The sequence below is a fragment of the Scyliorhinus torazame genome, chromosome 1, assembly GCF_047496885.1.
Source record: "Scyliorhinus torazame isolate Kashiwa2021f chromosome 1, sScyTor2.1, whole genome shotgun sequence".
Lineage (NCBI taxonomy): Eukaryota > Metazoa > Chordata > Chondrichthyes > Carcharhiniformes > Scyliorhinidae > Scyliorhinus > Scyliorhinus torazame.
The window spans coordinates 101,042,963-101,056,546 of NC_092707.1; the positions used below are offsets into that span (position 1 = coordinate 101,042,963).

Consider the following 13,584-nt stretch of genomic DNA (forward strand, 5'->3'; position numbering starts at 1 on the left):
GTGGGTGAGAAATCGGAAATTACACTATTGGATTACGTGTCAAATTTTAGGGAACGACTAAATAGAGCAGGTGAATTGGCTAGACAACATTTGAAAGTTGCACAAAATGTGATGAAACAGGTAGCGGACAAGAAATCCAAAGTTCGTAGTTTTGCCAGTGGGGATAAAGTTTTAGTGTTGTTACCAGTGGTAGGGGAGCCTTTAAAAGCTAGGTTTTGTGGACCGTATCAGATTGAAAGGAAATTAAGTGAGGTGAATTATGTGGTAAAAACACCAGACAGAAGGAAAACTCACTGAGTGTGTCATGTGAATATGCTTAAAAGGTACTTTGAAAGGGAAGGAGAGAAATAGGAGGATTTTATGATTCTAACTCAAAGTGACGAACCAAATCCAGATGACTGTGAATTTGACATACCTCAAATTAAATTGGAAAATGAGGATGTTCTTAAAAATTGGGATAAATTGTTAAATTACCTTCCAGAGGGAAAACGAACTGACCTGAAAGAGTTATTGATATCACATGGGCAAGTTTGTAGAGATAAATTGGGAAGTACTAAAATGGCTATACATGACGTAGATGTGGGAACTGCTGTTCCTATCAAACAACATCCATCTAGACTTAATCCTTTAAAATTGACACAGGTTAACAAAGAGATTGAGAGTATGCTGAAGAATGGCATAACTGAAGTGGGTTGCAGCCAATGGAGCTCACCCATAGTGATGGTACCTAGACCCGATGGTACCCAATGGTTGTGTGTGGACTATCGAAAGGTGAATGCAGTTACAAGAATGGACTCTTATCCTATCCCACATTTGGAGGATTGCATGGAGAAAGTGGGACAATCTGCTTTTATTTCCAACTTCCAGACATGGAAAGAACATTTAAACCATCGTATGGAGTTCTTCGATCGACTTCAGGTGGCGGGTTTGCTGATGAACCTAGCTGAAAGTGAATTTGGAGAAGCCCGAATCACTTTCCTTGAGGAATTTCCGATACCCTCAAGACGAAGGGAAATAATGTGATTTCTTAGCATGAGTGGATTTGTTCGAACCTTTGTGCAAAGGTTTTGTGGCGTGATTACTCCACTGATGGACTTGCTAAAGATACCTAAAAAAGTTCAATGGACAGCGGACTTCCAACAGGCATTTGACTGCCTGAAAGCTGTGGTAACCAATGTTCCTATATTGGAGAATTGCAAGAGACTCTGTGGTCAGATTGAACTAAAGTATCTGATTCTAAAGAGAATTGCCGAGGAGTAGAGGAATGGATGGATCGTGCAGAGACTTTGTTCAAAGAGACTGTCAATCGAGAAGGATTTCGGTTGGAGGAAGCAGAAGAAAGAAAAATGGACTATATTATTATACCTGTTGGCATGTGTTGTTTTTTTTTAAACGAAAAAGTATATTTACGGTGTACATTTCTTAGTGGATGGTGCAAAAGTGAAAAATGAAACCATCTTGAAGTTGATGGGTTTTTTTTCTGGGGGGAGGTGTCATGTGAGGGTAACTTTAAGACATGATGTCATAGAGTGGGTGGGACTCAGCTCAGTTCAGCCATTTTGCAGTCGGTGTTTTGCAGGTTTTTAGTTTCAGTTTTTGAAAAGAACCTGGCGGGTTTTGCTGAGAGCAGCTAAAAAAAGAACCTGGCTGGTTTTGCTGAGAGCAGTTTAAAAGTGCCTGGCTGTTTTGCTGTGAGCTGATTAAAAAGTAGAAAGCCAGGTTTGAGAAAGCAGTTTGGGTGTGTCTGTGGGTTTCCAGAGAGCTGCATGAAGAAAAGCAAGGTGCTGGAGCTGAAATCAACCAAGCTAATATATCTCTGCCATTCTACAGAAACTATATATATCCTTTAATCTGATGTGATACTGTTTAAAGGTGTTAATTCTCTTGGAAGTTTGAAGGAACATTTTAAGGAGTTATTTACTGTTGCAATATTTTCTGAGTTATCTTTGAAGTAAGAGGTGTTAAGAGATCCAATGTTTATTTAAGATGTTAAGTTGAGTTCATGGAACAAACAGTGTTTTGTGTTTAAAAACCCACGTGTCCATAATTGTAATCCCACACCTAGGGATCAAGCCGTGTGCTCAGAAAAGCAACAAATCCATTAAAGGGTGAGGTTGGTTGAGCTCCATGATACATTTTGGGGTTCAGAAAAGGCCTCGTCCATAACATTCTCAGGAGTCATTATGATACAACATTCGGCACTGAGCCACAGAAGGAGATATGAGGACAGATGAACAGAAGCTTAGTTTTAAAGAGTATCTTACAGGAGAAGGACCTCTCCAGTTGTGAAGAAGAGTTCTATTGAACTCGAAGCGTTAAGTCTGTTTCTCTCTCCTCAGATGCTGCCTGACCTGCTGAGATTTTCCAGCATTTTCTGTTTTTATTTCAAGAGATATGGAGAAGCTTAGGGAGGTAATTCCAGAGCATAGGATCTAGGAAACCTGACGGCGCAGCCACCAATGTTGAAGCAATTAAAACTGAGGATGTGTGAGGCAGAGATTCTGGAGCTGTGTAGGGCTGGGAGATATTACAGAGTCAGGGATGAGTGAAGCTGCAGAGAGATTGGAACATAGTAGTAGATAGATGTGGGCAACAATGTTTTGGATAACCTAAATTCAATGAAGGCTACTGAGTGGGAGACAGGCCAGTGGAGCATTAGAATAGTTGAATCTCTAGGTGACACAGGGATGGATGAGGGTTTCAGCAGCGGATAGACTGAGGCAGGGCAAAGAGGGGCAATGATGTGAAGGTTAAAATAGGCAGTCTTTGTGGTGGATGGCGTGTGGGCTTAGAAACTCAAGCTTGGAATCAAATCGAGCGACAAGTTTGTGAACAGTGTGGTTCAGCCTGAGACAGTGGTGGATTAGGGGATGGAATGGGTTGCAAGGGAACATTTGAGCCCCCCAGCCGAATTTTTAATTGGCTGAAATTGTAGAATATCCAAGACAAACAACGTGAGGATTCAGAGGTAGTGCAGGTGTCGAGCGAGGTAGTGTTGAGTTCAAGCTGGCTGTTGTCAGTGTACATACCCAATCCAATGATGTGTTCTTGGAGGACCCAGAAATGTTGCTGAGCAGTTGCATTTAGATGACAAAGAAGAGAGGGCCAATAATGGATCCTTGGGTAACTGCAGAAGTAATGGTATTGGAGCAGCAAGTAAAACCATTGGAGGCGATTCTCCAGCTAAAATTCAATAGGTAAGAGCAGAACCAAGTGAGGGCAGTCTCATTGAATCAAAGTGTTTACAGTGCAGAAGGAGGCCATTCAGCCCATCAAGTTTGCACCAGCCCTTGGAAAGAGCACCCTACTTAAGCCAAAGCTTCCACCCTATCCCAGTAACCTAACCTTTTGGACACTAAGGGGCAATTTAGCGTGGCCAATCCACCTAACCTGCACATCTTTGGACTGTGGGAGGAAACCGGGGCACCCGGAGGAAACCCACGCAGACACATGGGGAAAAGTGCAAACTCAACACAGACATGATGTGGAGATGCCGGCATTGGACTGGGGTGGACACAGTAAGAAGTCTTACACCAGGTTAAAGTCCAACAGGTTTGTTTTGAATCACTAGCTTTCGAAGCGCAGCTCCTTCATCAGGCTCCGAAAGTTAGTGATTCGACTAGCTGTGCACACAGGCACGGTTCAAGAAGGCAGCTCACCACCACCTTCTCATGAACAACTAGGGATGGACAATAAACTCCAGACTTGATGTCTGCCTCCCAAGGTTGAAGTTTAAATATCTGCACCAAATGTCAAGTGAAAAATTTACAGCCAGGTTTCTTTGTGATCACTATGTTTTAAGGGGGGAATTAGAAAAAAAACTTGTCTCTATAACAAGTCGCTTAGCGCATCTTGAATATAATCATGTGTCATATTCATCTTAATAAAAACACATGCAAGTGAAAAATGATGCGTTCTATCTCAATACCACACTGATTCTTCAAGCATTTACCAAACACTTTTCATGGAAAACTGCCGTAGTCCTTTAAGTCCTAGAAATGTGCAGTGATTTATTTTAGTGGGAAAAATGAGGGGAGGTAGTTTAAAATGAAGGGGGCAATTCTACAGGGGATACAGGAGCAGAGGGACCTGGGACTAAATGTGCACAAATCATTGAAGGGCTGGTAGAAAAAGTGCTTGATAAAGCTGAGGGAATCCTACACTTTATAAATAGAAGCATGGAGCACAAAAACAAGGACATTATGATGACCCTTTGTAAAATACTGATTCGGCCTCAACTGGAACATTGCGTTCAATTCTAGGCACCACACTTTAGGAGGGACGTGAAGGCATGAAAAATTCATGAGAATTGGTTCAGGGATGGGGAACTTACATTGTGTGGATAAATTGGAGAAGCTGAAGCTGTCCTCCTGGGAGAAGAGAAGATTTAAAAGCAGATTTGATAGATGTGTCAAAATCACGAAGGATCTGGAAAGTAGAAAGTAGGGGAACTGGTCCCATCAGTCAAAGGATCAAAAACTAATAGACACAGATTTAAGGTGATTGGCAAAAGAAGAAACAGCAACATGAGGAGAGTGGTTGGGATCTAGAATGCACTTCCTAAAAGTATAATGGAGACAGATTCAAACATGGCTTTCAAAATCTGAAGAGAAAAAATGTGCAAGGATAAGGTAGGCGAACAGGCTAGGTGAATTGCTCTTGCAGAGAGCCAGTGCTGCTGTAACCGTTCTATGATTCTAAGTTACCACATAATTTTTAACAGACAGATCATTAATCAAATAAAACAGTCCTGATCCTACCACATAGCAGCAAGTTAATGTACCTGAGCCACAGCAAGAAATTTCCGTGTCGTCTTTCTGTAGTTGTATCTGGTCACGATAGCATTGCCGGGCCCTCGCCCAAGATTACATTTCCTGAAGTCCTTGAGATCGGCCTGGGTTCCATCTGTGCAAAGCAGCTTGTACTTGATCGCTTCTGATGCTGAGGAGAATAATGAGACAATCGCTTGTTATAGAGTGGAATTGGGGCGGCACGGTGGAGCAGTGGTTAGCACTGCTGCCATACGGTGCCGAGGACCTGGGTTCAATCCCGGCCTCGGGTCACTGGCAGTGTGGAGTTTGCACATTCTGCCCGTGTCTGCGTGAGTCTCACCCTCACAATCCAAAGATGTGCAGGCTAAGTAGATTGGCCACGCTTGCCCCTTCATTGGAAAATATTATTGGGTACTCTAAATTTATTTTTTAAAGTTATAGAGCTGAATTTTATGGCCCTGCCCATCAGCATGATTTTCCAGTCCTGCCAAAGTCTTTAAAGAGCTCATTGAATAAAAGAACAAAGAAAATTTCAGCACAGGAACAGGCCCTTCGGCCCTCCAAACCTGCGGCGACCATGCTGCCCGTCTAAACTAAAATCTTCTACACTTCCGGGGTCCGTAACCCTCTATTCCCATCCTATTCATGTATTTGTCAAGATGCCCCTTAAACTTCACTATCGTCCCTGTTTCCACCACCTCCTCCGGCAGCGAGTTCCAGGCACCCACTACCCTTTGTGTAAAAAACGTACCTCGTACATCTCCTCTAAACCTTGCCCCTCGCACCTTAAACCTATGCCCCCTAGTAATTGACCCCTCTACCCTGGGAAAAAGTCTCTGACCATCCACTCTGTCTATGCCTCTCATAATTTTGTAGACCTCTATCAGGTCACCCCTCAACCTCCTTTGTTCCAGTGAGAACAAACCAAGTTTATTCAACCTCTCCTCATAGCTGATGCCCTCCATACCAGGCAATATCCTGGTAAATCTCTTCTGCACCCTCTCTAAAGCCTCCACATCCTTCTGGTAGTGTGGCGACCAGAATTGAACACTATACTCCAAGTGTGGCCTAACTAAGGTTCTATACAGCTGCAATATGGCTTGCCAATTTTTATACTCAATGCCCCGGCCAATGAAGGCAAGCATGCCGTATGCCTTCTTGACTACCTTCTACTGTGTTGCCCCTTTCAGTGACCTGTGGACCTGTACATCAATATCTCTCTGACTGTCAATACTCTTGAGGGTTCTACCATTCACTGTATATTCCCGATCTATATTAGACCTTCCAAAATTCATTACCTCACATTTGTCCGGATTAAATTCCATCTGCCATCTTGCCGCCCAAGTCTCAAAACGATTGCATTTTTAGGCCCCGCTCCTGCCCCTCCACAATTTCACCCATAGCCTTCGAAGGAACTCAACAGGGCGTGAAGGGACCCCAGACCTTGGGCGGGATTCTCCGACCCCCCGCCGGGGGTGGCGTGAATCCCGCCCCCGCCCGCTGCCGAATTCTCCGGCGCTGGGGATTTGGCGGGGGCGGGAATCGTGCCGCGCTGGTCGGCGGCCGCTGGTAATGGCCCCCCCTGGCGATTCTCTGGCCCGCAATGGGCCGATTGGCCGCCCGTTTTTTGCCAGTCCTGCCGGCGTAAATTGAAGTAGGTCCTTACTGGCGGGACCTGGTGGTGCGGGCGGCCTCCAGGGTTCTCGAGGGGGCGCGGGAGGATCAGGCCCTGGGAGATGCTCCCACGGTGGCCTGGCCTGCGATGGAGGCCCATCGATCTGGGGGTGGGCCTGTGCTGTGGGGGCACTCTATTCCTCCGCATCGGCCGCTGTGGTCCTCCGCGATGGCCGATGCGGAGACGAACCTTCCCGCGCATGCGCTGGGATGACGGCAGCACACGCTGGCGCTCCCGCGCATGTGCCAACTCGCGCCGGCCGGCGGAGACCCTTCGGCGCCGGTTGGCGTTGCGCCAAGCCCCTTCCACGCCGGCTGGCAGGGCGCAAACCACTCCCGGGGCCGGCCTAGCCCCGAAGGTGCGAAGGATTCCGCACCTTTGGGGCGGCCCGACGCCGGAGTGGTTCACGCCACTCCATCCCGCCGGAGTTGCCCGCCCCGCCGATTCCCGCAGAATCCCGCCCATTATTTTGGATTCCTTCTGATTATCTACAAACTATTACTCATTTACTGTCAAGTTTTATATATCCTAATTCTTCAGTAACCAGGCCTATGTAACTTGACTTTTCCGGGGATCCATTCACATGTGCATTGTGCTGCTCCTCTGGACCTACCATTCTATTTCCACTTTTGCCCAGTTTTTTACTTCTATTCTCTTTCCCACACCTCGACCACTCTTAGTTATTCATAGAATCATAGAATTTACAGTGCAGAAGGAGGCCATTCGGCCAATCGAGTCTGCACCGGCCCTTGGAAAGAGCAGCCTACCCAAGCCCACACCGTCACTCTATCCCCGTAACCCAGTAACCCCACCCAAACTTTTTGGACACTAAGGGCAATTTAGCATGGCCAATCCACCTAACCTGCACATTATAGGACTGTGGGAGCACCCGGAGCAAACCCACGCAGACACGGGGAGAGCTTACAGACTCCGCACAGACAGTGACCCAGCGGGGAATTGAACCTGGGACCCTGGAGCTGTGAAGCAACTGTGCTAACTACTGTGCTGCCGTGCTGCCCTTTGTCATACCTCCTTTCATTTCTCCCCTCTCAGATTCTCTTTCCTCCCAATTCCCAGCCCTTCAGTACTCCACATCCTACCTACTCTCTGCTGTTGTCACAGGCGTGACTCCCTCCTGGGTAAGTGGGAAATTTCCCTCGCTGCCTCTCTCAGTATCCTCTGGCAGGCTGCCGCGACGCCCGACACTGGCTCATTCCGAGCAGCAACTCCAACTCTCCCCTGTCTCCTCCACTCTCGCCTCCAACAACAAGTGTGAGGAGCTCATGAATTTCTTTGTCACTAAGATCAATCTATCAGCTGCCCCTGCCACTTCCCTCCCTTCCATTAACCCGCTGGGTCAAAGTTCCTGTAAAGCTTCCCACTGCCGTATCCCTGAACTCGCACGATTCACACATTTCTATCCTATTTCCTCTGTCCTATCTGAGCGCATCATGAGTATGTGACTCACCTCCTCCTCCCTCGTGCTCATTCCCATTAAATGCTGACCATTCAAGTACCCCTCCTGGTCACCATGTTAGCTATTATTTTGAATGGTTCTATTTATGGCAGCACAGTAGCACAGTGGTTAGCACTGTTGCTTCACAGCTCCAGGGTCCCAGGTTCGATTCCCGGCTTGGGTCACTGTCTGTGTGGAGTCTGCACGTTCTCCCCGTGTCTGCGTGGGTTTCCTCCGGGTGCTCCGGATTCCTCCTACAAGTCTCGAAAGATGTACTTGTTAGGTGAATAGGGAATTCTCCCTCTGTGTTCCTGAACAGGCGCCGGAGTGGCGTCTTGGGGCTTTTCACAGTAACTTAATTGCAGTGTTAATGTAAGCCTACTTGTGACACTAATAAAGATTAAATTAAATTTTCAGAATTTGACAGCTGACAAAATTTGTCAACGATTCACATAAGGTGGTGCTCGGATGGGTGACCAAAAACTAGGTCAAAGAGGTAGTTTCAAGGGAACCTCTTAAAGAAGGAGAGGGGATTCCATAGCTCTTGACTCAAACAGCTGAAGGTACAGTCACCAAAGGCAGAGATAACCAAATAAAAGGTCATTTGCTTCAAATACAGTCCTCGGTGATTAATTGCACAAGTTTTGTCCTTGCTGTAAACAGAAGGAAAAACAGTTTGGAACAGTATTCTTTTGTCCCCATTTTTCCCCCATTTTACTGACGTTCCATTTTAAAGTTAAAGTCTTAATTCCACATTTTACATTTATTTTGGATCTTCTTACTCAAAAATTCCTAATTTTTATGGATCAATGCTGTCTTCAGAAGTTAAATTGCCATTTTTAATTCTCTTTCCTAAGAGATCACATCTCCCTTTTCACCATAATTTAAATTATCTGAAGATTGCTCCACCCCTGCTCAAAGAGCAGTAATAGCCACCCTCTGACAAAACTGCACAAATCTCAAAATGGGGCCGAACAAGAGCTTTCTTCGGAAGAGAACCAGTCAACCTCTAACTGGTGACATTCTCGAACCTCCACAGAGAGAAGGCTGTTACAGGGCGATTCTGGCAGCCATCCAGTCTGCTGCTATCCCAGATACTGCCAAATGGAGAGCTCGTGTACAGGACAAATCTCTGCTTGCAATACTCCGGCACAGCTTTTCCCAAACTTATCCAGCCGCAGAACCCTTTTGACCTCCCAAGGAAGGAACCTCTGTGAAACATCCTTATTACATTGAAGGATTAAACCATTAAAAAAATTATTACTGCGCATGTGATGAACGGTTCTGCCTTATCATCATGTAAGGTGATGTCCCCTATAAGACCGGGCTTGGAACCCTGGGGACTCCACCTCTGGCTCCGCCCATCTGTGAGCCATATATAAAGGGCTGCCTCATGGGCTGTGTAGCAGTCAGCACTTGTCTCAGCTCTAACATAGTTCTTAGTCTAATAAAGCCTTCTTTACAGTTTAATCTCTAAGCTTCGTTATTGAGGGTACCTCAATTTATTAGACCAAACTAGATTCAGGATGGACGCAGGCCTAAAACCAGAGAAGCTCAATCTGGAAGCACGAACACCGGAGGCGAAGGAAATTTTTAAATACAGGCTGCGGTGCTTTGAGGCCTACCTGGACTCCACAGAGACTCCCATCCTGGGGCCACGCAAGCTGCGTCTACTCCACGCCTGGGTGAGTCACAGAATCTCCGCCACTCTCGAAAAGGCGACAACTTATGATGAGGCAGTCGAGTTACTCCGCAAGCTGTTTGTCAAACCCATCAATGAGGTGCACGCCCGGCATCTGCTCTCTACCTGCCGGCAGCGCTCGGGGGAATCGCTAGACGAGTTTGTTGAGAAACCCACCGCGCTTGCCAGGGACTGTGACCATCAGGATGTGACAGGGGAAGTCCATATGAACCTGCACATCAGAGACGTTTTCGTGTCCGGCATCCGCTCGACCTACATCCGGCAGCGGCTGCTCGAAAACAGGGCAAATGACCTCCAGGACACGCTAACGCTCGCCTCCTTGCTGGAGGTGGCCCGACATAACTTGGGTACGTACCCCGCGGACTCTGCAAGCACCCCCCCCGGACTTCCTCCGACTCAGCCGTATTACAGGCCTGCGCCACTCGGCGACCCGATCACCATGGGGGCACACCGTGCTACTTCTGTGGACAGGGCCAGCACCCACGCCCATGCTGCCCAGCCCGCTCCGCAATCTGCAGCGACTGCGGGAAGAAAGGACATTTTGCGAGGCTCTGCCTGGCCAGACCAAGGGGCCAGAAAAACAAAGAACAGCCGGCCAGAAAATTAGGCTCTCAGGCCCAAAGGCCTCGCAATGCTGCTGCACACCGACCCGACACGCCCCCTTCTGATGCATTATCAGCCTCGTGCGAATCATCGGAGCGGCCATCTTGTCGGCGTCCATCTTCTCGACCCGACACGTGCGGCCGACGGCGGTGGCCATTTTACGAGTCCGACTCGGCTGAGGACTCCGACTACCCGCGAGTGGGTACGATCACCCTCGACCAAACTCGCCAAAACACCTGCAGAACTCCATGATGCAGGTCCAGGTCAACGGGCGCGACACTGCACGCCTCTTCGACCCCGGGAGCACGGAGAGCTTTATCCACCCTGAAACGGTAAGGCGCTACTCCCTACGCACCCATCCCGCATCCCAAACCATAGCCCTCGCATCTGGGTCCCACTCAGTGCAAATCAAGGGGTACTGTATTGCGGATCTCTCAATCCAGGGCGCCAAATACACCCGTTTCAAATTTTATATCCTCCCTCACCTCTGTGCCCCCCTGCTGCTCAGACTGGATTTCCAGTGCAGCCACCGAAGTCTGACACTGAAGTTCGGCGGACCCTTGCCCCCCCTCACGGTATGCTGCCTTGCGACACTGAAAGTTGCACCTCCCTCGCTAGTCGCAAACCTCACTCCTGACTGTAAGCCCGTCGCCACCAGGAGCCGGCGCTACAGTGCCCAAGATTTGGCTTTTATCAAGTCAGAGGTCCAGCGTTTACTGGGAGAGGGGGTCATTGAGGCTAGCAACAGCCCTTGGAGAGCGCAAGTGGTGGTAGTCCGGTCCGGGGAGAAGAAACGGATGGTCGTGGATTATAGCCAGACCATAAACCGATTCACGCAGCTTGATGCATACCCCCTTCCTCGCATCGCGTAATTTGGTAAATCGGATCGCCCAATACCGAGTCTTTTCCACGGTTGACCTCAAATCCGCTTACCACCAGCTCCCCATCCGACCAAAAGACCGCCCCTATACTGCCTTCGAAGCAGCCGGCCGGCTCTTCCACTTCCTCAGGGTCCCCTTTGGTGTCACAAATGGGGTCTCCGCCTTTCAAAGGGCGATGGACCAAATGGTGGACCAGTACGGTTTGCGGGCTACATACCCGTACTTGGACAATGTCACCATCTGCGGCCATGACCAGCAGGACCATGACGCTAACCTCATAAAGTTCCTCCAGACCACCCAAGCCCTTAACCTGACCTATAACGAGGGCAAATGCGTTTTCCACACCACCCGGCTGGCCATCCTCGGCTATGTCGTGGAAGACGGGGTCCTAGGTCCCGACCCCGACCGCATGCCTTAAGGAACTCCCTCTCCCCCGCAGCCTCAAGGCCCTCAAATGGTGCTTGGGGCTTTTCTCCTATTATGCCCAGTGGGTCCCCAAGTATGCGGACAAAGCCCGCCCACTCCTAAAGACCACCATTTTTCCCCTCTCGGCTGAGGCTCAATTGGCCTTCAACCACATCAAGGCCGACATCATCAAGGCCGCTATGCACGCGGTGGACGAAACCATCCCTTTCCAGGTAGAGAGCGATGCATCAGACATCGCCCTAGCTGCTACCCTCAATCAGGAAGGTAGACCAGTAGCGTTCTTCTCCCGAGCCCTCACCGCCTCTGAGGTTCGACACTCTGCAGTCGAAAAGGAGGCACACGCCATTGTGGAGGCTGTGCGGCGCTGGAGACACTACCTCGCCGGTAGGAGGTTTACCCTCGTCACCGACCAACGGTCAGTCGCTTACATGTTCGATAACACGCAACGGGGCAAAATAAAAAACGATAAAATTTTGAGGTGAAGGATCGAACTCTCCACCTACTCAAGTATCGTCCAGGGGAGCTCAACGAGCCCCCAGATGCCCTGTCCCGCGGCACATGCGCCAAAGCCCAGGAGGACCGCCAGCAAGCCATCCACAATGACCTCTGCCACCCGGGGGTTACCCAGCTCGTCCATTTTATCAAGTCCCACAACCTACCTTACTCAACCAAGGAGGTCAAGGCCATGGTCAGGGCCTGCCAAGTCTGTGCAGAGTGCAAACCGCACTTCTATCGGCCAGACAAGGTTCGGCTCGTGAAGGCCTCGGGTCCCTTTGAGCGACTGAGCGTGGACTTCATGGGGCCCCTCCCGTCCACCAATCGTCATGCCTATTTCCTCACCGCGATCGATGAGTTCTCCCGTTTCCCATTCGCCATTCCCTGTCCCGACATGACCTCGGCCACCGTGATAAAGGCACTGCACAGCATCTTCACCCTGTTTGGTTTCCCCGCTTATATCCACAGCGACCGGGGTACATCGTTCATGAGCGATGAACTGCGTCAATATCTGCTCAGCAAAGGCATCGCCTCGAGCAGAACGACCAGTTATAACCCTCGGGGAAACGGGCAGGTGGAGAGGGAGAACGCGACAGTGTGGAAGGCTGTCCTTCTGGCCCTGCGGTCGAGAAGTCTCCCAACCACCCGCTGGCAGGAGGTCCTATCCGATGTCCTACACTCCATTAGGTCGCTCCTCTGCACGGCCACGAATGAGACCCCTCACAACCGATGGTTTGTCTTCCCCAGGAGGTCTATCTCCGGGGTATCGCTTCCACCTTGGCTGATGGCTCCGGGACCTGTTCTTCTCCAGAGGCACGCGAGGAGCCATAAAACGGACCCCTGGTCGAAAGGGTCCGGCTGCTCCACGCCAACCCCAGTTACGCCGACGTTGAGTACCCCGACGGCAGGCAAGATGCGGTTTCCCTCCGGGATCTGGCACCCACTGGATCCCCCACCACAGACGCCCCTTCCAGCACCGCTCCCCTGCAGGACCCGGCGCCCCCTACAACACACCCCCTTCCGGCCCTACCCCCCTTGGTGAGCACCTACCGCGCCTCCCCTTTACACACCCTGCCGGCGCCGGCACTCTACCCCTGGCCCTGCCTAGTCCCCCTGCCCCGACCCGGACCGAAGCTCCGACCGCTGTGCTCCCGGATGTGCCCTCAACCGGGATGTCCGTGCCCGCCACACCACTGCCCGAATTGAGGAGGTCACTGAGGACGATCCGGCCACCGAGACGGATGGACGTATGATGGCACTTCACCCCCGCCGGACTCTTTTTAAACAGGGGGTGAATGTGATGAACGGTTACTGCCTTATCATCATGTAAGGTGATGTCCCCTTTAAGACCGGGCTTGGAACCCTGGGGACTCTGCCTCTGGCTCCGCCCATCTGTGAGCCATATATAAAGGGCTGCCTCATGGGCTGTGTAGCAGTCAGCACTTGTCTCTGCTCTAACATAGTTCTTAGTCTAATAAAGCCTTCTTTACAGATTAATCTCTAAGCTTCGTTATTGAGGGTACCTCAGCGCAATAGGTACAGACATACAAAAACAAATTGAAAAGTTGTGATAT

The 13,584-nt window shown here is 49.7% G+C and overlaps 1 protein-coding gene across 1 annotated transcript in view; it reads right to left on the reverse strand.

The window, feature by feature from the left end:
- Positions 1 to 13,584, reverse strand: part of sxph (saxiphilin) — a 364,013-nt gene that overhangs the window by 70,168 nt on the left and 280,261 nt on the right. Inside the window, exon 7 of the mRNA XM_072498706.1 lies at positions 4,784 to 4,941. Coding sequence (XP_072354807.1) covers positions 4,784 to 4,941 — 158 coding nt within the window. The remainder of the gene's footprint in view (positions 1 to 4,783; positions 4,942 to 13,584) is intronic.